The sequence below is a fragment of the Gopherus evgoodei genome, chromosome 1 (assembly GCF_007399415.2).
Source record: "Gopherus evgoodei ecotype Sinaloan lineage chromosome 1, rGopEvg1_v1.p, whole genome shotgun sequence".
NCBI lineage: Eukaryota > Metazoa > Chordata > Testudines > Testudinidae > Gopherus > Gopherus evgoodei.
The window spans coordinates 340,417,223-340,442,850 of NC_044322.1; the positions used below are offsets into that span (position 1 = coordinate 340,417,223).

The following is a 25,628-nucleotide window of genomic DNA, read 5'->3' on the forward strand; positions in this document are numbered from 1 at the left end:
AGGCCGGTCCGCTGCAGGCCAATGGGAGCTGCTGGAAGAAGCCGCCAGTGTGTTCCTCTGCCCATGTCGCTTCCAGCAGCTACCATTGGCCCAGAGCAGCGAACCTCAGCCAGTGGGAGCTGCAATCGGCCAGACCTGTGGACGGGCAGATAAACAAACTGGCCCAGCCTGCCAGGGGCTTTCCCTACACAAGTGACAACCTCAGTTTGAGAAACACTGTGCTAGATGCTCAGAGCCAGCGGGGAACTTTGCTGGAAAAACTCAGTGAAGACAAGGCCGTGGGGCCCTGAATCCTTTGCCATGTAGAGGTTGAGCCATGTGTCCCTTGAGCACGTTTCTGATCCCTGTTACCGCAGATACTCCCGGGGAGGGCAGTGCATTGGGCACTGACTTTACGAAAGCCTCCTGCTCCGTGCCTGGTAAAGCCTCTCAGCCCTGCCTCCTGAGGCTTCCCTTCTGCCCCCGTTGTGGCTGATTTCCAGGCTTTCCCTTTATACACAACCCTCCCCACAGCGCCGACAAACGAGGGGCCCCCTGCAGCCCGCCGTTCGTCCACACAGCCCCTAGCGCCCGCTGCTCCGACCGAACCAGCACCCGCCCGGGCACTCCCGCTTCCTCCCGCCCCTGGGCTGCACTTGGCCCTTCCGCGCCAGCTCCCTCCTGCCCCGCGCCCCCCGCCCCCTCTGGCTCAGGCACACTCCGGGCAGGGGCAGAGGCTTCGCCGTGGCCAGTGCGCAGGCTCGGCTGCGCCGGGCATGCGCGGCGCGAGGCGGGGAGCCCGATCTGATAGGGAGCAGGGGCTGACACTACCCCCGTGTGGGCGGCGGAACGTCCCGAGGATGACGTGCGGCGTTCTCGAATCCCGTGGCTGGGTCGCTCGCTCGCTGCTGGTGCCGAAGGAAACGGGAAAAGCAACAAGAAGGCAGGAGCCGGAGCGGCGCCATGGCGGCCCTGGAGCGGCCCGTGCCCAGTCCCGAGGCGTTCCTGGGCCAGCCCTGGGCCGCCTGGGTCCGGGAGGCCGCCCCCCCGCACGCGCACTGCGCCGCCCCCCCGCACAGTAAGGGCACCACCAGACACAGAGCCCTGCCCGGGGCTCCACATGCTGCTCCCCTCCCCCTGGATACACACATGGAGGAGGGGGACGGGGCTCGCCGCCCGGGGTGATGGGGGCAGCGGGGAGGCCCGATGCTCTGCTGTCCCCCGCTGTACTCGGGGCTGCCTTCTCCCTCACACGCCCACTGCACAGATCTTCGTCCCCATGCGTGTGGGGAGGTGCTGGGTACGCGGTGTCTGGTGCCGGCACTGTGCTGGGTACAGCTCTGCTGGGCCAGCTGCATGGGGTGAGGGGCAGGAGCTGGATGCTCTTGCACGGGGGGCTGGAGGAGCCGGGGGATGCTGTTGCGTGGGAGGGGGGTTGGGGAGGCAGGAGGATGTTGTTGCTCGGAGTGGACTAGGGGCAGGAGGTTGCTGTTGCATGGGGGAGAGTGGTGGAAGAGAAGATGCGCTTGCATGGGAGGGGGGCAGGAGGATGGCAGGTGCTGTGACAGTAGTGATAGTTGGGTTTTTGCTGTTAAACATATAAACACTGTTAACTCTTTCCCCTCACCAATAAACACATCTCCTTTGACCCTCTTTGACTTTTCTTCTCTATTGCAGGTGTAGATCTAGAAGAGACTGGAAAAGAGGGTGGAAAAAGCAGGGAGGTTATGAGGCTTAATAAAGAAGGTAAGTGCAAACCACTGGCACACCTCTACCCATCTGTGTCCTAGTGGTTGTGAGTGAACGTGGTATGGTCTTAACAAGGTATCATCATATCATGTGAATTGTTCTGCTGGGTAACCATGAAGAATGCTTATCAGGCTTGAGTACACACAAGTGATTGTCACTATGTGTCAATTTCTTTTAAAGTATAAATATAACTGATGTGTGCATAAGTGATACATGTTAAAGGATAAAATACATTTTTAAGTCAAAGGATCATATGACACTTCATATTGGATTTCTTTCTAAGAGTCTCTATCCTTTTTGGTACAACACTTCCTTCATTTCAGTATGGAAATACACACATGCGTACATCTGGGTACCAGCTTCAAGCAGCTTAATTCTAAACCTTATTAGCAACTGCAGAGACAACAGTATGGGCTGTTTTTCACTCTTGCTGAAAAAATTGGTTTGTGGTAATACTTAAATCAGTTCCTATTATCTCAAGTTGCATTTTGGTCTCAGATTGTCATGTGGTGAGTGTGGTTACAGATGGCTATACGGATAATTCGCAGTATTACATTTTATTAAGGCCAGCTAATGTGTATATAACCTGAAACCAAATCCAATGAGTTGTTTGAGAAATCCTGGGCGTAAGACTGCAGTTTGAAATATCAAGTTTCTAGGTGCTATGAATGTGAATATGCAAATAAATCCCTATGTACTGCCATTTCCAGGTATGCCAAGAGGCCTGCAAATTGGTAAAAGAAACCACTTTAGTGTGGCTGCAGGCACTCAGATTGACAGATTTGTTTGTGACAGGGTTTGCTAAATTAGCACTTGACTATGTATAATGAAATTGGTGAATTGTATTTGGCACATTTTGAGGGTGACTCTATACTGAAGAAATTCTTTTAGTTTGTTATAGTATGAATAAGGTTTTATAAACTCATAGCCAGACCACCACCATAAAATACAGTTGGTGTGAAATTGGTTCATAAGAAGCAGTCCCACAGTAGTGAAACTTACATAACATACTAACATTGAGACCGCTCAGATTATTAATAAGGGATACTCAAGTATTGTAACTAGGGCTGTCAAGTGATTAAAAATTTAATTGTGATTAATCATGCAAGTAAAACAATCACAATTAAGGGTGTGATTAATCACACTGTTAATAATAGAATACCATTTATTTAAATATTTTTGGATGTTTTCTACTTCTTCATATATATTGATTTCAATTACAACACACAATACAAAGTATACAGTGCTCATTTTATATTTATTTTTTATTACAAATATCGGCACTGTAAAAAAACAAAAGCTAGTATTTTTCAATTCACCTCATACAAGTACTGTAGTACAATCTCTTTGTCATGAGAGTGCAACTTATAAATGTAGATTTTATTTTTGTTACATAACTGTACTCAAAAAAAAAAAAAACCAATGTAAAACTTTTAGAGTCTGCAAGTCCACTCAGTCCTACTTCTTGTTTGTCTTAGTGATTGGCTGAACAAGTTTGTTTGCATTTGCAGGAGATAACGCTGCCTGCTTCTTGTTTACAGTGTCACCTGAAAGTGAGAACAGGTGTTTGCATGGCACGGTTGTAGCCGGTGTCGCACAATATTTATGTGCTAGATGCGCTAAAGAGTCATATGTCCCTTCATGCTTCAACCACCATTCCAGTGGACGTGCACCCATGCTGATGACGGCTTCTGCTCAATAACAGTCTAAAGCAGTGCAGGCCAATGGATGTTCATTTTCATCATCAGAGTCAGATCCCACCAGCAGAAGGTTGATTTTCTTTTTTGGTAGTTTCCACATCAGAGTGTTGCTCTTTTAAGGCTTCCAAAAGCATGCTCCACACCTGGCCTTCTCAGATTTTGGAAGGCATTTCAGATTCTTAAACCTTGGGTCGAGTGCTGTAGCTATCTTTAGAAATCTCACAGTGGTACCTTCTTTGCATTTTGTGAAATCTGCAGTGAAAGCATTCTTAAAATGAGCAACATGTGCTGAGTCATCATCCGAGACTGCTATAACATGAAATATAAGTCAGAATGTGGGTAAAACAGAGCAGGGGACATAAAGTTCTTCCCCAAGGAGTTCAGTAACAAATTTAATTCACACATTATTTTTTTAACGAGCATCATCAGCATGAAAGTGTGTCCTCTGGAATGATGGCTGAAGTATGTCCCTGGGAACAGTGGCCAAAGCATGAAGGGGCATACAAATGTTTAGCATATCTGGCACACAAGTACCTTGCAATGCCGGCTACAAAAGTGCCATACAAATGCTTGTTTTCACTTTTAGGTGCCATTGTAAACAAGAAGCAGGCAGCATTTATCTCCTGCAAATGTAAACAAACTTGTTTGTCTTAGCGATTGGCTGAACAAGAAGTAGGACTAAATGGACTTGTAGACTCTAAAATTTTACATTGTTTTATAAGAACATAAGAACGGCCGTACCGGGTCAGACCAAAGGTCCATCTAGCCCAGTATCTGTCTACCGACAATGCCTAATGCCAGGTGCCCTAGAGGGAGTGAAGCTAACAGGCAATGATCAAGTGATCTCTCTCCTGCCATCCATCTCCATCCTCTGATGAACAGAGGCTAGGGACACCATTTTTTACCCTTCCTGGCTAATAGCCATTTATGGACTTAGCCACCATGAATTTATCCAATTCCCTTTTAAACATTGTTATAGTCCCAGCCTTCACAACCTCCTCAGGTAAGGAGTTCCACAAGTTGACTGTGCGCTGTGTGAAGAAGAACTTCCTTTTATTTGTTTTAAACCTGCTACCTATTAATTTCATTTGGTGACCCCTAGTTCTTGTATTATGGGAATAAGTAAATAACTTTTCCTTATCCACTTTCTCAACATCACTCATGATTTTATATACCTCTATCATATCCCCCCTTAGTCTCCTCTTTTCCAAGCTGAAGAGGCCTAGCCTCTTTAATCTTTCCTCGTATGGGACCCTCTCCAAACCCCTAATAATTTAGGTTCCCTTTTCTGAACCTTTTCTAGTGCTAGTTTCTAGTGCTAGTTTTGTTTTTGAGTGCAGTTATGTAACCAAAAATAAAAATAAAAATCTACATTTGTAAGTTGCACTTTCATGATAAAGAGATTGTACTATAGTATTTGTACGAGGTGAATTGAAAAATACTATTTCTTTTGTTTATCATTTTTACAGTGCAAATATTTGTAATAAAAATAATATACACTTCGATTTCCATTACAACACAGAATACAATATATATGAAAATGTAGAAAAAATCCCAAATATTTAACAAATTTTAATTGGTATTCTATTGTTTAACAGTGTGTTTAAAACTGCGATTAATCACGATTAATTTTTTTAGTTGATCATGTGAGTTAACTGCAATTAATCGAAAGCCCTAATTGTAACAGTATGTATCTTTAGAGTATATTATGTTACAGAATTATGTTAACTAGATTTTTATCACATTGACATTAACATTAATTCTGTGACAATGGCAACATTGTTGGCAACTTAACTGAAAACTAAAGACAATGTTTCTTTTCCAGACAAACCTTATAACTTATTCTGTGTTTCAAATCAGATGGTCTTCAGTGTAAATTTGTATGCTTTACCATGCTTTAGAAATTTGTTCCTGCTTTCAGGTAGCAACTTGCTGGACTTTTAATCCACTTGAATATATTAGTATGAGTTGAAATATTTTTATCTTACTCATTTAATCAGTCTGTTAATGTAAGTTGTTATATCATAGTCATCATTGTGTCTGAGTACCATTTGTAAATTTTGAATGAGCCTTCACTCCCCTTGCTAAAGGTGGGAAAAATCTGAAGTGTTAGTGTCAGACGTACAGAACTCATTGCCCATGTATTTGCAACTGTACTTGTAGATGTGTTCTGATCTCACATATGCAACAACTATTGCATGGTATGACAGTGTTTTTGTTATGGCCAAAGCTTGTGGACCTGGAAGGTCTTCGGTGCAAACCCAACTTGATTTTCTTTGTGACCTCATATAATTCAATTAACTTCCTTATATCACAGACTACCAAGATATAAAACTAGGTTATAAATTGGGCCCTATCAAATTCACGGTCTATTTTGGTTAATTTCATGGTCATAGGATTTTAAGTATTCCAAGTTACATGATTTCAGCTATTTAAATCTGAAATTTCAGTGTTTGTAATTGTGTGGGTCATGACCCAAAAATGAGTTGTGGAGGGCCTCAAGGTAAGTGTGGGGCTGCGGAAGGATGGAGTGTTGTAGTACTGCTGCCCTTACTTCTGCACTGCTGCTGTTGGTGGCATTGCCTTCAGAGCTGGGCAGCTGGTAGAGCGGCAGGTGCTGGCCAGCTCTAAAGGCAGAGCCGCTGCCAGCAGCAGTGCAGAAGTAAGGATGGCCTGGTATGGTATCACCGCCCTTACTTCTGAGCTGCTACCTGCGGAGCTGGGCCTTTGACCAGCAGCCACCACTCTTCGGTCGCCCAGCTCTGAAGGCAGCAGCACAGAAGTGAGGGTGGCATGGTATAGTATAGTATTGCCACCCTTATTTCTGCACTGCTGCTGGTGGTGCTGCCCTCAGAGCTGGGTGCCTGGCCAACATCTGCTGTTCTCTGGCCACTCAGCTCTAAAGGCAGTGCAGAAGTAAGGGTGGCAATACCATGACCCCCCCTTAAAATAACCTTGTGACACCCCACCCAAAACTCCCTTTTGGGTCAGGCCCCCCTAGATGATAAACATTGGTCTCCGCCATGAAATTTGTATAGTATAGGGTAAAACATAAAAGACCAGTATTCACAGCGGGAGACCAGATTTCATGGTCCATGATGCATTTTTCATGGCCGTGAATTTGGTAGGGCCCTAGTTATAAACAGGACTTTACAGAAATCTGAGACTTCATGTGGGTTATGATAATGTTTATTGAATGATAGTAAATTATTTTTAAACATTGAAAAGATCCAGAAATCCTAGTTTATGAAATTTGCTTTTTGGTAGTATATGGTTTTTGTCATGATGATAAATACCAAACGTATATTTTAAAATATGGATATTTTAAGTGATTGAAATAGTTGCTTAGCAGGAGATTGGTTAGCTACTTTGTTTTTACTCCATAAAGCACTCATCAGATGTTGACTAAGGTCCTCTTATCAATGAGAAAAAATAAAACAATATAAAAACTAGTAGGGTTTGTATTTCCATTTGCGCACATGAGATAGATGAGGAAAGAATATTTGAAGGGGTCATCATCCATGATGGATCATTTTGTGGTGGTATGATAGTACACCATTAAAGGCTGCTACCCTCACTCATTATGGCCCAGTTTGCATACCACTTTCAGTGGTAAGCAGTTACATAGAATAGTTCCATTCAGGTCAGTGGAGCTACTTGTGTGAATAAGTGCTCACCATTGAGGGTAAGAGTCTAACAATCTGGTCCTATTATGTAATTTCGGTAGAGGAAAAGGTGCAATGAGGCCATGTTTAAAAGAAAAAGAAAGAAACTGGAGACTTACAAAAGACCACATTGTGTACTGTCCCTTGTTTTATTATTTGTATAGTGAGGAGGGGAAAAAATCATGAATATTTGCAAATTAACTTGCTTTGGCCATGATTGTGCCCCCTTCATGTTTACTTTTTGTGAATATGTTTGAGCTTTACTGATATGTATGTTTATAGAAAGTGGATTTCAAAGTTACATGCTCAAGTATTCACAGGAAAGTGAAATTTGCATGAATAATTTCACGTGCCAGAAAAGCTTGATTACTCATCTAATCAGAAAGCAGTATCATGTGACTTATCTTACAAATCACAACTAATCAACGTAGCTCAAATAGTGACTATCAAAGACTTGGAGCATTTTGAAATTTATACTTAGAATTGACTAACAAATTTGAGGAAATGAGGATTTGCTTATGGATAGTCTATGTACAATATGAGGCAAAATCATTGGGTCACTTATTTGTTGTGAAATATTCATTAAGTTGTAATTATGTGACTATGAAGTTGATGGTAAAAGACCACCATTTCCATAGTAACCTGTAATTGATTTTAAATACATTACGTACATCAAATATTTTCACTTACTCTTTTTCTTATGTGAATTCACATGTATAAAATAGGAGTGTATTTTCTTGTGTACGTAAATCTTTAACATTGAAAGAGATGTGTGCTTTGCTACACTGTATGTGTATTGAGATCTGTTAAGCAGAAGCATTGCCAGAAGCTGGGAATGGGCGACATGGAATGGATCACTTGATGATTACCTGTTCATTCCCTCTGGGGCACCTGGCATTGGCCACTGTCGGAAGACAGGATACTGGGCTAGATGGACCCTTGTTCTGACCCAGTATGGCTGTTCTTATGGTCCTATGTACACAACTATTGACTGTATGGGATCAAAGACATCCTGATTTAACTTTACTGACTTTGCACCAGGGATGAATTTGGTTCATAGTGTTTCAGTCTATATCTGGTGGCTCTCCAGATGGAAGTTTAGATTCAGTGGAACGCCATACAAATTGAAAGGGTCAAAGGTTAAGCTTGATGTCATAGTCAATTTACACTTTCCTAGTTTGAACCAGATGACTGCTGTGTCTGTCTTACATTGTCTCTTCACTACCAGTTTCTAACTTGTCGCTGTACAGCAGGATAGCTGAGTATAAAATTCATTATAGCAAAACAAGTCATAATCTATGTTAAAGACTGGGTTTATCTGGTTCAGCATCACACATGCCCAGTCGCTGGGCTCAGACTTGGTGACTACATTTGGAGATGGAGTGCTGAAAGGATAGAGTGGGGAGATAGATATCAGGGGAAGGATTAAATTGGGTTCAGGATTACAAGTATCCAAAATTTTTGCTCAGAACAGGATCACAGTAGCACTAGAGTAAAATTAATGGAAAGTCAAGTCAGCTTTACCCTTAACATCTGCGCTGTGCATAAAATGAAAATGATGATTCCATTAGAAAAGATTCTGTTCTTGTTGGAAGCGAAAGAAGGAAAGCAGTAGGGAGATAGCAGAGGATGTTTTCAAAAAGGGGATCGTAGAATATAAACTTGAGTGGGGAAAAAAGCCTGGGGGAAAGAGCAAAAAAAAAATGCATCAGGAAGTGGAGAAGTGAGAAAAGATCAAACAAATTAGTTTGTCAGATGGAGATTGTATCTTAATTTCTTTTGGTCCCAATCTCCAGGAATGAAATGTACCTCTAACATTTTAAAATGTTTCTTTTTCTCCTCCTACTCCATCTTTTTTCGGAAAAACGTTTGGGAAGAGTTCAGAAATTAAACATACCAAAGAAGAAAACAGAAATCAAGCATAGTCAGCAGAGGGATTGCATGTATGTTCTACAGTTCTCATGTGTAACTTTCCTCCATTTGCCCCCTAATGTGTATAGACTAATAACCTGTTCCAAAGGCAGAGGACCTCCAGTAGATATAATTATTCCATTAGAGCTTGGTATATGGAAAAGCTGGGAACTGGCCTGAGACAAGGCATGGTTGATGTGAATCGAAACTGTTCTATATCAGTATGGGGTTAGGTGTAGGAATAATCTGTGCCATCTGTTTCTGATTACTTAAATTCTCATTGTGAGTTCTCCTTTGATGACGAGGCTGACCATGGAATTGGATTGTGCATGTTCTGGTGTTAAATCCCAGATCTGTTGGATATACAATCTTTTGGCTTCTTGATGTTTTCTAGGATTCTGTCCTGATCTAGCATGCAATATTGAGGCACTGCTGGGGACTAACTCTGGTCCTAGCTGCATACTACACTATTATTGCTTAATACATTTATTATGATAGTCCCCAGAGATTTAGTCAGAATTGGGGCCCAGTTGTGCTAAGGACTGTACAAAACACATTCGAAGACGTGGATTAGGTTTCAAGAAAGCTTACAGTTTAGGTGTGCTATATTTCGTCAGCCCAGGTTGGGTGGAAAAGTGGATGATGATAGTGGGAAAGGTGCTTTCTGACCACAGATGTTCAAATCAGGATTTTGGATCCTTAAAATGTATGATCTTAAACTGTCACTCTAGGGAAAGACAGTTGTTAAAAATTCTTTCAATATATAAAGGCAGCAAATTCTTTTAAACTAGAACTTCTTTGATTTGCTTAGGTTCTCCTTAGAATCCTTGAGATTGTAGGTGAATTCCTTTCATCTAGCGATGTTGACAACTCCTCTTAATTTGCCGAAGATCTTTTTAGATAGCATAGGTTCATACTCTTCTTAATAAGTTATTCTACTGAGGGTACATATAAAGCAAGTCCTAAGATAGATCTGCATTTAGAGGCTTCAGGAGTTGCCTGATGCCATGGAAAGATCATCATCTTGGTATGAGTTTGAGATTGGGGGATCTAGGTGGTATCTGGTAATTGTCCTCAGTGTTTGTGCTTCATGGTTTCTGGAGATCAAGAAACCAACCTAATACTCTTCAGGGTAGAGATTTTGAGTTTAGTGGGAAGCTATATGTGGTTTTCCATTTACTGATGGAATTGTCACAAAAATACTTTTCTATTTGACATTCTATGTACTCACTGCAAATTATGGTAGAATTTGAGATGATAAAAAGATAGGAAAGGATGGGTGTACAGGTGTCTACTAGGGATATCTCATATAGCAAGACCCGAAAGTCAATCCCAGAGAATTGGTAAAGTGGCATGATGCTGATAGTTCTGTCTCTGTGCTTTCCAATTGCTTAACTGATGGGATGCAAGTTTGGGAAAACATTTAAAGAACCTTCCCCCCCTCCACCCCCCACTCCTCTTCCCCTTTCGCAGCCATATGTATTGGTGTGTGGTTGACAGTTTCAGAGTATATTCTATCCTAGGGTGATATAATGTTTGTTTGAGGCTATGCTTGTAAACCACCTGAGTTATTTCAGAATGAGGTTTCATGATTCCTCAGATCCTTTTATTCAACAGAATGTAAGTTGTCTGTATTCTGTAAGCTATCTTGATTATTATTCAGCAATTTTCCTCACCTTTTACTATCAATATTTAAAATCTTAAATAATATACATTTTACGCCCAGCATGCCTTCCTGTGTCACTTTATAGCAATTCAGTTCACCAGAGTTTAGAACTGCATGCTCTTACTTCATGGTTTAGTGCTTTTTATTTTTCATTATGGTGTGTGTCAGGGGAAAGAAGCTGGGTTCTCTATATTAGAATAAGCATTGTGTAGTAAGAGCAAGGACTGCAAGGCAAGAGTTCTGGGTGCTTTTCACACCTCTGATACTAAGTTTCAACTTGTTCAAATAACTTACTCTCTGTTCTTCAGTTGATCCATCTGTAAAGTAGAGATAAGCATACTGTGGTGACAGGGTTTCGCATAGTCTGCAGTGCACGAGGGGTTAACTCTAGCTTCCTTTGGCACATGTGTTCAGGAGACGGGATATAAGAAGGGCTGCTGAAGCGACAGGGACAGGACAGTGCATGGAGGAAGGCAAGACTCCCTATCCCACCTTTGAGGATGGGGTTGATCCCTAATCTGTGGTGGCTTGCATTTTACTGTACAGACGCTCCCCGACTTATGCAATCATTCTGTTCCGGAAAGCCTTGCGTAACCCGAATTTTACGTAAGTTGGAAATATATATTGTGTAAGCATGAAAAACAAACAATTACAACAAAAGTATTGCATTTACCCTAATCCTATTGTTATCCTGGCACACTGAAAGCTGCTTTTTGGTGGTGGATGACAATGGGCTTAATTTGTAGATGAGGGAAGAAACAGGCATTACATCATCGGGGTCGTCAAAGGGTGCTTTGGAGGTTGAAGGCTGTGGAGATGTGGACGTTGCAGGCCTTTTAGTCTTCCTTACAAACTTATTGAGAGATGACTGGATAGTGGCCTTTTTCTTCTCTTCGTATATCTGTCTGTAACAGGCCAGTTTTCGTCAATGCCTGTGTCCACTTTCAAGAATCATGAGGATTTGGGGTCCATCTTCTCAGATCTTGCCATTGCAGAGTCACGAGACTGAGAGGCTGTGAGCGAGCAAAGCCTTCCCTTGTAGGAAATGCGACTCAGGGCCGGCGCTACCATTTAGGCGACCTAGGCAATGGCCTAGGGCGCCAGAATTTTTGGGGGGCGCTATTTTGCCAGGGGGGCGGCACGCGGGTCCAGTTGACCTATTGCAGTCATGCCGGCGGATGGTCCACTGCTGGAAAGGCTCTGGTGGAGCTGCCACAGTCATTTTGGCGGACGGTGCTCTGGTCTAAAGGCTCTGGTGGACCTACCACAGTCATGCCTGCGGCAGGTCAACGAAGCCTTTAGACCAGTGGACCGCCCGCCGGCATCACTGCAGCAGCTCCACCGGAGCCTTTCCAGCAGTGGACCATCCTCCGGCATGACTGCGGTAGGTCCACCGGACCCACGGGGGGCGGCGAAATGGCCGTCCGCCTAGGGCGTCAGAAACCCTGGCGCCGCTCCTGATGTTACTGATGTGTTCCTCTGCACACTACACTACAATACTTTGTGTTTCCGTACATTACCCAATATTTTCCACAACTCGAAAATTTTATTTATGCCTTCTGGAACTTTTTGTGCAAGGTTGAATTTGCGTAAGTCAGGTCTTGTGTAACCCAAGAAGTGTCTGTATTTGCTTGTTACTTTGTTTTCATAGAGTTTAAAGACAGATGAGATTATGAGAACATCTAGTCTGACCTCCTGTATATTACATGCCATCAAATTTCACCCTTGTACACCTGTGTTGAGCCCAGTAACTTGGGTTAGAGTAAAACATTTCGGTTCTGAGGAGACTAAACTATTCTGGGCCACTGGCATAGAACAAGAGAGACTGAGATGCCACCTGTCACAACTGGAACCTAGTCAAAGCAGGAGTTGGAAATCAGGCCGTGTCAATACCAGGAAGTCAGAGTCTGAGACAGGCCAGAGGGCAAACAGAGAGTTGAGTGTCAGGAGGCAGACAAGGTGAAGTTACCAGGAGATCAGAAGCAGGAGACAAACTTGAGAGCAGAATCACAGCTCAGTAACCAGAGCCAGGCCGGGTTGGGATACCAGGAAGTCAAGCCAGGGGAGCAGAAGCAAGGGAGCACGAGGCACGCAGGCCAGAGCAAAGTGGATCTTAGTTGCAAGGTCGACTTCCTGTTCCTGTGCTGGGTTTAAATAGGGGCTGTGGACCACTCAGTAGAGCCATGCAGATCTGCAGATATCCACTTCATATCTGCATCTGCGGATACAGTTGTACTGTTTCCCATCATTACGGATCAGATGCGGATCCAAATTTTTGTATCCGCACAGGGCTCTAACAGTGAGATAGGGTGCTGGGGTGGATCGTGGATTGGATACAAGTTAATTATTGTGGATGCGGATCCAAATTTTTGTATCCGTGCAGGGCTCTACCAATCAGAACTCCCAGCGTTCTACCAATCTGCTCCCAGGACTGGTCCTCTGAGTTCAGCTCCTGTTCTGACAACAGTTAGCAAATCCCTGGGAGCAGCTTGGAATTTGCTAGCTCCAAAGAGCCAGGGTTCAAGGCCTGAGGCCCTGCAAAGGCAGGAAATTGATTAGGTGGGATATGCCCAGATGATCCATACTCCATGCTGCAGAGGAAGGCAGAAAATCCTCAAAATGCCTGCCAATCTGACAAGGGGGAAATTCCTTTCCAACCCTAAATCTGACAATCAATTGGACCCACGCTCTCCCAAGCAGCTGGACCACTCTCCCTCAGCACCTGCGGGGCGCCTGGGTAGTTCCCCCTCCCCAAAGTTTTATTCACTGGTATTTTTAGTAAAAGTCACGGACAAGTCACAGGCCCTGAATTTTTGTTTACTGCCTCTGTCCTGTCTGTGACTTTTACTAAAAATACCTGTGACTAAAACGTAGCCTTAATGAGTCCACCACCTCCCTGATAAGATGTTGCGATATTTAGCTATGCTCTCTGTTAGGAAATCGTGTGTTATTTTAAGATTGAATTTGTTTAACTTCAACTTTCTGCCATTGGATCTTGTTATGTCTTTGTCAGCAAGGTTGAAGAGCCTCACTATCAGAGCTTTTCCATTTTTAAGTGCCTATGCACAGTGATCAAGACACCTCTCAACCTTCTTTTTGATAAACTGAATAGTTTGAGCTGTTTAAGCCTCAGATTGTAAGGCTTTTCTTCCAGTCCCTGGTTCATTTTTGTGGTCCTCCTTTGAACTCTCTCCAGTATTTCTACATTATTCGTGAAGAGTAGATGCCAACTGAACATGATATTCTAGTAGTGATCTTACAGATGCTTTGTACAGAGTTAAGATTATTTCCTTATTTGATTTTATTCTTCCCCTTTTTATACATTGAAGGGTAACATTAGCCCTTTTTGCTAAAGCATTTTATTGGATTGTGGCTATTAAACTAGGTAATCCAAATGATTCTGTAACAATCTGTTGTAATGGGGGGCACTCACCTCTTGAGTGCCTCCTAGGGGTTGGGTGTGGTACTTCAGTGCTTTTATCACCCCTTGTGCCTCCTGCAGGCTGGCAGCTGACCTTCGTGGATCTTCCAGAGTTTGACCCTCCAGCCAGGTCAAAGTCCAAATGAACCTCTTCCAGGTTAGTAGAGAGTCTGATAAAGGAACAATCCTGCTGCCCTTCTATGGTCTTCAGCCCCAGCTCTGGGTGCTTTAAATTCAGCCCTCAAATAAGCTTTGTCCCCTTCTTGAGGTTTATGCCACTATGTTCTAACCCAGGGACCCTATAAACAGCATTTAGTCACTGCTCATTTTCAGTTTGTTGCTGCTTCTTCCTACCTGGCCCCTTTTAACTTCACCTTACTTCACGGTGTCGGAGAAACTTCCACAAGGGTTGAAGATCTTAGGTCCTCTCTCTCCCCGAAAACCCAGCTTTAAGCAAATGCAGGCAGAAACAAACATTGGTTATCCCAAGAGATCCTTTGGCCGGAGTGGAGTGGAGCACCCTGCTTTGCCTCATCTCTCTGATCACTGCCAGGAACTGACTTGCTAAGGCTTTGCAGCTCCTTTTTGTCTGAGCCTGCTGGGCTCTGACTGGCTGCTTCCATAAGACCTTTCTAGGCAGGCCTGGAGGACCCACCTTTCCTGCTCCTTTCCTGTCACTTCGGTGCTTCTTGGGGTGGGGTGTGGTAGGATCGTGGGGCTTCCTGTAGGGAGCAACAAAGGCCAGGTACACCCAATCATATCTGTTTTCATTATATGGTACTCCACCGATCTTTGTCATCTGCAGACTTTGTCAGCAAAGATTTTATATTATCATCTAGATTGTTGAAAACAATATTGAATAGCACTGGAACAAGAACTGCTCACTGGAGGACCCTTAGAAGTGGTCCCGCTCATTGATGCTTTCCCGTTAACATCTGCACTTGCAGATCTGTTGGCCAGTTTTTAATTTATCTACTGTTAACAATGTTGATTTCATATAATGGAAGTTTTTAAAATTTAAAACGTCATATGGTACTAAGTCAAATGCCTTCGAAAAATCCAGGCATACTGTATCAAAATGTTGCTTTTATTACCCAGTTCTGTAGTCCTGTCAAAAATAAACAAGACCTACTTTCCATGAAACAGTGCTGACTGGCATTGGCTATATTTTCAGCTTCTAGTTCTTTGTTGATAGTGTCCTGAATAACTGTCATATTATTTTGCCTCTGATCGATGTCAGGCTAATTGGTCTATAGCTCCCCTTTATCCCTGCTCAACAGTTCTTATTATCTGTTCTGTATATTTTCTGACCAGTCATCTCACCTGTCGTTAGGATGGATCAGAAACACTGTCTAGTTTTTCTTACCAAGCTTTCTGTGGATTTAGCTTCTGACAGATGTAGTGCAGTTTTCGAAACTCCCACAGATGTTACTTGTTCACCAGAAAGAAAAGCTTCCTGTTTTGCATCCCTGAACAAGGGATAGAATACCACCAGTTGCATTTTGCAATTTGTATTGTTGTTTCTTTCCTTCCCAAATCCCTGCCACAGTTCTTGGCTGCTGACTCCAGAAACATTTTGACAAAGTAGTGCTAATGTGAATCCTCAGAGGGATCCTGGAAGGTCAAACTTTGTTCCAAAGTTGGATTTTGTAAAAATAAGCTTTTAAAAATAAATACTTTTTGAAGAATTTTTATTTATATATAATACCAACAGTATGCTTGTCATTTTATAAACAAATAAGAGAACTTGGTCCCCACTCCAGGGAGCTTACAGTATAGTTGAGATGCAAATAAAACTGACAAGAGCAGTATATGGTGTACAGGTATGAGTTAGAGATGGTAAAAATCTAATACTAGTGAGTGTTGAAAGGCTTCATGGAAGAAGCTATTTTAAGAAGGCGTTTTGAAGGAGGAAGAGTAGATTGGTGTGAGAGGAGGGGACTATTCCAAGTTTAATGGGTGGCTTGGAAGAAGGTTTGAAGACAAGAATGGGGAAAGATATAAAGGAAACAGATGTTTATTTCCAGTGGAAGCCATTTTTTAAACTGTTCCTAAAATATTCACAATCTTGTGTTAATGCAGAAGAACCTGAAAGCAAAAGAGAAATAAGGACTACCCAGGGGATTACAGATAAGTCAGCTTAACTTCCGTTTCTGGAAAGATAATGGAGCAAATAATTAAGCAATCAGTTTGCAAACATCTAGAAGATAATAAGATAAATAACAGTCAGAATGAATTTGTCAAGAACAAATCATGTCAAACTAACCTGATAGCTTTCTTTGACAGGGTAACAAGCCTTGTGGATGGGAGGAAGCAGTAGATGTGGTATATCTTGACTTTTAGTAAGGCTTTTGATACTGTCTCACATGACCTTCTCATAAACAAACTAGGGAAATGCAACGTAGATGGAGCTACTATAAGGCGGGTGCAAAACTGGTTGAAAAAACATTCCCAGAGAGTAGTTATCAGTCGTTTCCAGTCATGCTGGAAGGGCATAACAAAAGGGGTCCCTCAGAGATCAGTTCTGGGTCCAGTTCTGCTCAATATCTTCATCAGTGATTTAGATAACGGCATAGAGAGTACACTTATAAAGTTTGCAGATGATTCCAAGTTGGGAGGAGTTGCAAGTGCTTTGGAGGATAAGATTATAATTCTGAATGATCTGGACAAACTGGAGAAATGGTCTGAAGTAAATAGGATGAAATTCAATAAAGACAAATTTAAAGTACTCTCCTTAGGAAGGAACAATCATTGCACATATACAAAATGGGAAATGACTGCCTAAGATGGAGTACTGAGGAGTGGGATCTGGGGGTCATAGTGGACCACAAGCTAAATATGAGTCAACAGTGTAATGCTGTTGCAAAAAAAGCGAACATCATTCTGGAATGTATTAGCAGGAGTGTTTGTAAGCAAGACACAAGAAGTCATTCTTCTGCTCTACTCTGCACTGATTAGGCTTCAGTTGAAGTATTTTGTCCAGTTCTGGGCACCACATTTCAGAAAGGATGTGGACAAATTGGAGAGAGTCCAGAGAAGAGTGACAAAAATGATTTAAGGTCTAGACAACATGACCTATGAGGGAAGATTGAAAAAATTGGGTTTGTTTGATCTGCAAAAGAGAACACTGAAAAGGCACACGATTACAGTTTTCATGTATATAAAAGGTTGTTACAAGGACGAGGGAGAAAAATTGTTTTTCTTAACTTCTGAGGATAGGACAAGAAGCAGTGGGCTTAAATTGCAGCAAGGGAGGTTTAGGCTGGACGTTAGGAAAAACTTCCTAACTGTCAGGGTGGTTAAGCACTGGAATAAATTGCCTAGGGAGGTTTTGGAATCTCCAGCACTGGAGATTTTTAAGAGCAGGCTAGACAAACACCTGTCAGGAATGTTCTAGATGATAATTGGTCCTGCCATGAGTGCAGGGGGCTGGCCTAGATGACTTCTCAAGTCCTATGATTCTATGATTAGCAACAGCTCAGTTAATTGTAATTGTCCAAGCCAACTGGTAAAAGTACTTTTCCTCCTCTGATTCTATTCTCCAAGCATTCTCTGTCTTTTCGTCCAGGTCCCTTCTTAAAATTAATCAGTTTAATCAGCTTTCATAGATTCCAAGGCTAGAAGGGACCAGTGTGATCATCTAGTCTAACCTCCTGTATAACGTGCCCTAGAACTTTCCAAAAATAATTCCAAGAGCACATTTTTTTTAAAAAAACATCCAATCTTGACTTTAAAGTTGTCAGTGATAGAGAATCCACCACATCCCTTGTTCCAATGTTTAATCTGTGTTAAAAATGTACATCCCATTTCCAGTCTGAATTTGGGTAGCTTCAACTTGCAGCCATTGGATCTTGTTATACATTTCTCTGCTAGATTGAAGAGCCCATAATTAAACATTTGTTCCCCGTGTAAGTACATATAGACTGTAATCAAGCCATCCCTTTTCTCTTTAAGATAAATTGATTGAGGTCCTTGAATCTGTTAGTATGAGCCATAATTTCTAATTCTTTAATCATTCTCATGACTCTTCTCTGAACCCTCTCCAGTTTTTCAACATCCTTCTTGAATTGTGGAGACCAGAACTGGACACAGTGTTCTGGCTGTGGTCGCATAGTGCCAAATAGTTGCATATAAAAATGGGAGGCGGGAGAGAGACAGTCAGTCAGTCCCCCATCCTATAAGTATGTCCTACATTTTTAGTGCCTGGTTGTTTGCATTTACATTTAGCTATATTAAAACACAGATTGTTTTCTTGTGCCCAGAGCAATTTGGATAGCTTGCTGTGTTGGTGACCTGTCCTCTTACTTATTTACCATTGCCACAATTTTGTGTCATCTGCAAACTTTATCAGTGATGGATTTTATGTTTTTCTTCCAGGTTGTTGATAAAAATGTTAAATAGTATAGGGCCAACAACAGATCCTAGAGGGACCCTACAAAATCAGTGATTCCCCTTTACAAGTGCATTTTGAGATCAGTCAGCTAGCAAGCTTTTAATTCACTTAACATGTGCTATGTTAAGTTTACAGTCTAATTTTTAAATCGGAATGTCTTGTGGTATCAAGTCAAATGTCTTTCCATCTCTGGACTCTACTCTACCATTTTTCATGAGTTGTGCCCTGATTTTAATGTTAACTTAAAAACAAAGAAGAACTAACAAGGTGTGTATACAACAGTAATCCTATGTTGTTGTGACCTTCCTAGTGCCTTGCAGGGTTGCAGCCATGGTTTCTGTTTCTGCTGCCATTGGAATCAGTGGGAGTTTTGTCATTGATTTCAGTGGGAGCAGGATCAAGCCTTTGGACTGTAAATGCCTCAGACTGGGTTTCTAAAGTGCCATGCACACACTTGTTATGATATAGAAATAATGCATACAGTTTTGATTTAGAGTCATTTTCCATTTAGTAGTCTTGATGTTTATAATATAAGGACATATTAAAAAAAAAAGATTTTTAACACATCTATTTGAAGTGTCTTACCCACAACAATTAATATCGGAAAGCACCAATGTGTGGCATGTGTTTTTGCATGTATATTTGAAAAAAAGAATATGAACCGTGAAATTCATGTCTGTGGTGTATATATAGCTATCATGTTTGGGAGTGGGAGGGAATGAATGGAGAGAAGCAGTGAGCTTAGGCGAGTTGACTACTAAGAATTACCGTTTATTAATCATCTTTCATCCAGAAAGGTCCGAAAGTGATTTGCCAGCTGTGTGCAGTAATAGCTTCCTTTACCTCTGAATTAAAACATGGCAGCTGTTAAGGGCCTGATCCAGCCTTCATTGAGGACGGTGAATGGACTTCGAAAATCTTCAGTGGGAGTTGAATCGGGCCCTAATAGCAAACACAAACACTACGTAATGGTTTGGAAATGAAATGAAGGGTACCATATCTGTTTGAAATTGCAGAGGGGATATAGGAAGGCATACACTGGAATTTGGCCAAGACACTAAGGGCTTGTCTGCACTTACTGGGGGATCGACGCAGAGTGATCAATGCATCAGTGGTCAATTTAGCGAGTCTACTGAAGACCCGCTGAATCAACCACAGATTGCTCTTCCGTCAACTCCTGTATTCCACCGGAACGAGAAGAGTAAGGGGAGTCGACGGGGGATCATCTTCCGTTGACATTGCGTCGTGTGGACTCCGCAAGAAATAGATTTAAGCTACGTCAACTTGAGTTACGCTATTAATGTAATCCAAATTGCATAGCTTAGATCGACTTTCATGCATAATTAGACAAGGTTTAAGATTAAGATCTTTGTGAGAAGTGTCAGCATATACTTTAACCAGTAGTGAATACCACAGTTTCAGATCTACTCCTAAAGAAGGCACCAACTTCTATCACTAAGATTAGGCATCTGGCAAGAGTGCCACCTTTTGAAACACCTTTGCCACTTCCTGCAGCACTTAGGTGAGCCTTCCTTCCAAGTAACAGCATTTCTTGGACCACTTAGTATGTGAGATCAGGCCAGCTTTTACTTTATTGGAAAATGCGCAGACCTAGCAATCTTCCTCCATTTCTTTGTGGAACTTATTTTTCCCAGTTATTACGTTGTAGTAGTATTTATTGTCTGTATTACCATAGCACATAGGAGCCCTTGGCATGGACTAGCACCCCATTGTACTAGGCATTGTACACACCTAGAACGAAAGACAGAATGCAAGCTCTTTGGGGCAGGGACTAAGTATAAGATAAGAGACAGCAGATGGATACCGACAGAGGGGGAGTACAAAGGGACAGTAAAATAATAAAGTTGTTTCTCCCTCCCCCTCTCCCGAATATATTAGTAAATTAGCTAGAGGGCCAGTAAAACTGGAGATCTTAACTGTGACTTCATTTTCACTAGATTAGTGGATTTTAAAACATTAGCAAATACTTTCAGGCCAGCTTGCAGCATTGCCTCTTGCCTGTTCCTAGATCACTGCCTGTGGCCTACAGCAGTCTCGTGTTCTGCTGTTTTTGGTGAAAATTAGGTCTACTGAGGCCAGCCAGCATCGTAAAAACAAAGTGCAAAATAAAACAGGAGTGAATATATTATCGAATCATAGAAATGTAGGGCTGGAAGGGACCTTGAGAAGTCAACTCCAGCCCCCTGCACTGTGGCAGGACCAAGTAAACCTAGACCATCCTGACGGGAGTTTGTCTATTTTAAAAGCTTCCAGTGATGGGAACTCCACAAGCTCATGGGGAACCCTGTTCCATGGCTTAATTACCCTTCTAGTTAGAAATGTTTTCCAAATATCTAACTTAAATCTCTCTTGCTGCAAATTAAGCCCATTACTTCTTATCCTACCTTCAGTGTACATGGAGAAGAATTGATCACCATCATCTTTATAACAGTCAGTGACATATTGGAAGACCATTACCAGGTCATCCCTCTGTCTTCTTTTCTCAAGACTAAAATGCCAGTTTTTTCAGCCTTTCCTCGTAGGTCAGGTTTTCTAAACCTATAATAATTTGTTTGGTCTCCTCTGGACTCTTTCCAGTTTATCCGCATCCTTCCTAAATTGTGGTGCCCAGGATTGAACACAATACTCTAGCTGGGGCCTCGCTAGTGCTGTCTGTGATTTTGTTTTTGAAGAAAATAATCAAACAGATTTTACCAGTAGTTAAGTGGTAATTTTGGGGTGTTATATTTTGTTACTGTGGTTCTTTATAAAAGAAAAGGCTAAAGAGCCTGTTGTGGGTTTGCGATCATCCCTCCGCCTCTGGTTCAGTGGGAGGTCACTTCACCTCTCTACATCACTGGGGTACCACCCATGATCAAGGAATTAGCAAATTGAGCATGAGGGCCCGATTTTGGGGCAGGGCTGAGCAATAACAAGGCCTTGGCCATCAGGGTGGGCAGAACAAACAAACAGACCTCTGGCTCATGCCTGAGGCAGGGCAGAGCTATAAGCAGTCTAGGCACTCAGTGGGTCTCTGACCTTTTTATGCAGGGCAGAGCAGGAGGCAGTCTGATGTCTTGGTTCAGGAGCAGACAAATGCAGGCTGTGATGCAGTAGGGACTGTCTGTGTGGAGAGTGGGAGAGCAGGGGAGGACTTTAGGGGATGGACGATGCCAGGGCCTGTAACCTGAGCTAGGTAAGGGAGGGGAAAGGTCAACACCTTTGCCCGGGAAGGGGAACAAAGGAAGGGAGTGGCAGGAGGGAAGCAGTTTGAGTTTGGGCTTGGGCCTGTGTGGGCGGAATTCAGGGTATCCTAGCTAGGATCCAAGCACCCTGAAAGCCCAGAAGGACTCGGTGGAGGGGTCCTGACTGTGCCTGCAAGCTCTGCTGTAACCTGTGTTCCTGTTGTCCAATAAACCTTCTGTTTTACTGGCTGGCTAAGAGTCACTGTGGGTCCCAGGAAGAGGGGTGCAGGGCCGGACTCCCCCACACTCCGTGACAACTGGTGGCAGCGGTGGGAGATACTGCACCCCGTGGACAGCGCTTCCTGCAGTAAGTGACTGGGGAGCAGTAAAACGAAGGGGTGACTAATCCCTGGGAGTGTGTGCCCAGTGAGAAGGACTTTGCAGTAACAGGGTCCCCCGGGGGATTGCAGCGAGCGGTCCCAGGGGCAGAGGAGTCTGCAGCTCGACCCTGGCAGAGAGGTGGTGACCTCACGAAGGGCTGGTGCACTAGGGGTCCCCCTGGAAACCGTGGGGAGCGGCGAGCACCCCGGCCTGTGAGTGCCCAGCAGGAAGATGTATGCCAAGCGGCGCAAGTGTGACCTGCTGGAGCTGTGCAAGCAGAGGGGGCTGCGCCCGGGGAGACGCACCAAGGACCAGCTGATTGCCCAGCTGGAGCAGGGAGACCGCATGAATGAACGGAGCCCTGTCTCTGAGGGAAGCAGCCGGGCAGATGCAGCGCAGGCACCAGTGTCTGTCCCTGCTGGGAGTGGTCAGCCAGCAGACGAGGGCTTCCCGAGACCCCCCCTTCCTAGGCGTAGGGGAAGGGCGGGGAGGAGCCCAGTGTATACCGAGGGCACCATGACACCCCCGGCCAGCAGGGGAGCCTCACGGCGAAGCTCACCCCCCAGCCGGGGATCCTCCCGGCAACGCTCGGCATCCGTGGAGCGGAGGCGGCTGGAATATGAAAGGGAGCTGAGACGGGAAGAGCTCGAGTTAAAGAGGCGAGAGCTGGAGGAGAAGGCGAAACAGCGTAAACATGAGGAGAACCAGCGTAAACATGAAGAGAACCAGCGCCAGCGTGAGTGGGAGGAGAAGGAGAAACAGCGTAAACATGAGCTGGACCTGGCCCGGCTGAGGAGCAGTGAGGCTCCGGCTGCGGTGAGTGAGGGGGGACCCAAGCCTACAAAGAGCTTTGATAAGCACTTGCTGCCCCGGCGTAAGGAGGGGGAGGAGATAGATACCTTCCTGACGGCCTTTGAGAATGCCTGCGAGCTGCACAGGGTTGACCCTGCAGACAGGATCGCAGTTCTCACCCCCTTACTGGACTCCACAGCCGTGGAGGTGTACAGCCGACTGAAAGGGGCGGAGGCAGGGGACTACGAACTGTTCAAACAGGCCCTGCTCTGCGAGTTTGGGCTGACTCCTGAGATGTACCGGAAAAAGTTCCGGAGCCAGCGTAAAACCCGTGAGGTCACATACCTACAACTGGTCAACCGGGCGCAGGGGTATGCCCGCAAGTGGACAGCTGGGGCCCAAACTAAAGAGGACCTGCTTGACCTATTCATACTGGAGCACCTGTACGAGCAGTGCCCGTCTGACCTGAGGCTGTGGTTGATGGACCAGAAGCCGGAGAACCCGCAGCATGCAGGCCAGCTGGCCGACCAATTTGTGGACAGTCGGGCAGGGGATGGCAGGGAGGAGTCTCGAAGGAGCAGGCCTGCCTCAACGCAGAGAGAGAGTCATCATGGGACCTCCCAAAGGGGGCCTATGGAGAACCCCCCCAAAAGGGGAACATCCAGCGGCAGGTCCCTCCGACCCACTCAAAGGGACCCACGAGATATGGGCTGCTATCGCTGTGGCCAACGAGGTCACATACGGGCCCAGAGCCCCAAGCTCAGGGACAGACCAAGCAGACCCAACCCGCAGAAGGTGGACTGGGTAAAAACCCAATCGGAGGAGGGGCTACATTTCCAGGAAAGGGGGGTTGGCAACATACCACCTGTGGATGCTCCAGGTTCCGGGTTTTTGGTTTACCGGGTGGGCGTGGGGCTGCCCCTCCGGAAAGAGTGCATTGTTTCCCTGGACGTGGATGGGAGGAAGGTCACTGGGTACTGGGACACGGGCGCAGAGGTGACGCTGGCCCGGCCCGAGGTGGTGGCCTCAGATCGGATGGTGCCCGACACCTACCTGACCCTGATGGGCGTGGGCGGGACCCCATTCAAGGTACCCGTGGCAAAGGGTACACCTGAAATGGGGGGCCAAGGAGGGCCCCAAGGATGTGGGGGTACACCAATATTTGCCCACTGACGTGTTAATGGGAGGGGACCTTGAGGACTGGCCTAGTAACACCCAGAATGCCCTGGTCGTGACTCGTAGTCAGAGTCGGCAAATGGCACTGCTCCCCGACAACGGGGAAGGTACTCGACCTGAGGTGCAGGACCCTAACTCAGGGAGCGGGGAACGCCCAGGGGCACGGTGCAGAGAGGCTGCGGCCTCAGACCCAGCCCGCAAGAGAGAGCCGGTCCCCATTCCTGTCCCAGCTGCTGAGTTCCAGGCCGAGTTGCAGAAAGATCCCTCCTTGCGGAAGCACAGGGACCGGGCTGACCTTAGTGCGGTACAGACCATGAGGAGAGGTTGCAAGGAGAGGTTCCTGTGGGAGAAGGGGTTCCTGTACCGAGAATGGGCTCCCCCAGGGGAAGTAGAGTCATGGGGGATCAGGAGGCAGCTGGTGGTTCCCCAGAAGTTCCGTCACAAACTGTTGTACCTGGCCCATGACATCCCTCTCGCAGGGCACCAGGGAATCCGGTGCACCAGGCAGAGGCTGCTACAGAACTTTTACTGGCCTGGGGTCTTTACCCATGTCCGACAGTACTGCCAATCCTGTGACCCCTGCCAGAGGGTGGGGAAGGCCTGGGACAAGGGGAAAGCGGCTTTGAGGCCTTTACCCATCATAGAAGAACCTTTCCAGAAGGTGGCCATGGACATAGTGGGACCCCTCAGCAAGACGACCCGGTCAGGGAAGAAATACATCCTGGTGGTGGTGGATTTTGCCACTCGCTACCCCGAGGCGGTGGCCTTGTCCTCTGTCGAAGCAGACACAGTGGCAGATGCGCTGCTGACAATTTTCAGCCGGGTGGGGTTCCCCAAGGAGGTCTTAACGGACCAGGGGTCCAACTTCATGTCGGCCCTGCTCCGGTCCTTATGGCAGAAATGTGGGGTCCAGCACAACTGGGCCTCAGCGTATCACCCCCAGTCCAACGGGCTGGTAGAAAGGTTCAACGGGACGCTGAAGATGATGCTAAAAACATTTATGAACCAGCATCCGCAAGATTGGGACAAGTACTTACCTCACCTGCTGTTTGCGTACAGGGAGGTACCCCAGGAATCTACCGGGTTTTCACCTTTCGAACTGTTGTATGGAAGGCGGGTGAGGGGGCCCCTAGACCTGATGAGGGACGAATGGGAGGGGAAGGCCGCTCCCAAGGGAGAGTCAGTGGTGGAGTATGTCCTGACCTTCCGGGAAAGACTGGCCGAGCTCATGGGCCTGGCCAGGGAGAATCTGGCCCGAGCCCAGAGGAGGCAGAAGGTCTGGTATGACCGCACAGCACGAGCCTGTGCCTTCGCCACCGGGGATCAGGTGATGGTTCTTATCCCCGTGAGGAGAAACAAACTCCAGGCCGCCTGGGAAGGGCCCTTCAAGGTTATCAAGCAACTGAATGAGGTAAACTATGTGATGGAGCTGTCAAACCGGGCACATCACCGTCGGGTGTACCATGTGAACATGATGAAACCATACTATGACAGGGGGAATGTGGTGTTGGCCGTGTGTGGACATTGGGAGGGGCAGGGAGATGACCCCTTAGTGGATCTATTCCCTGAGACAAAAGCTGGTTCCCCCCTGGAGGCGATTCCCCTCTCTG

At 45.1% G+C, this 25,628-nt stretch overlaps 1 protein-coding gene across 1 annotated transcript in view; it reads left to right on the forward strand.

Annotated features, from left to right (window-relative positions):
* The first annotated feature begins 767 nt into the window (after positions 1 to 767).
* ATXN7L1 (ataxin 7 like 1) overlaps positions 768 to 25,628 on the forward strand; it is a 205,065-nt gene continuing 180,204 nt past the window's right edge. The window contains 2 exon segments of the mRNA XM_030551778.1: positions 768 to 1,057; positions 1,657 to 1,725. Of these exon segments, the coding sequence (XP_030407638.1) occupies positions 943 to 1,057; positions 1,657 to 1,725 (184 nt within the window). The 5' untranslated portion in view covers positions 768 to 942.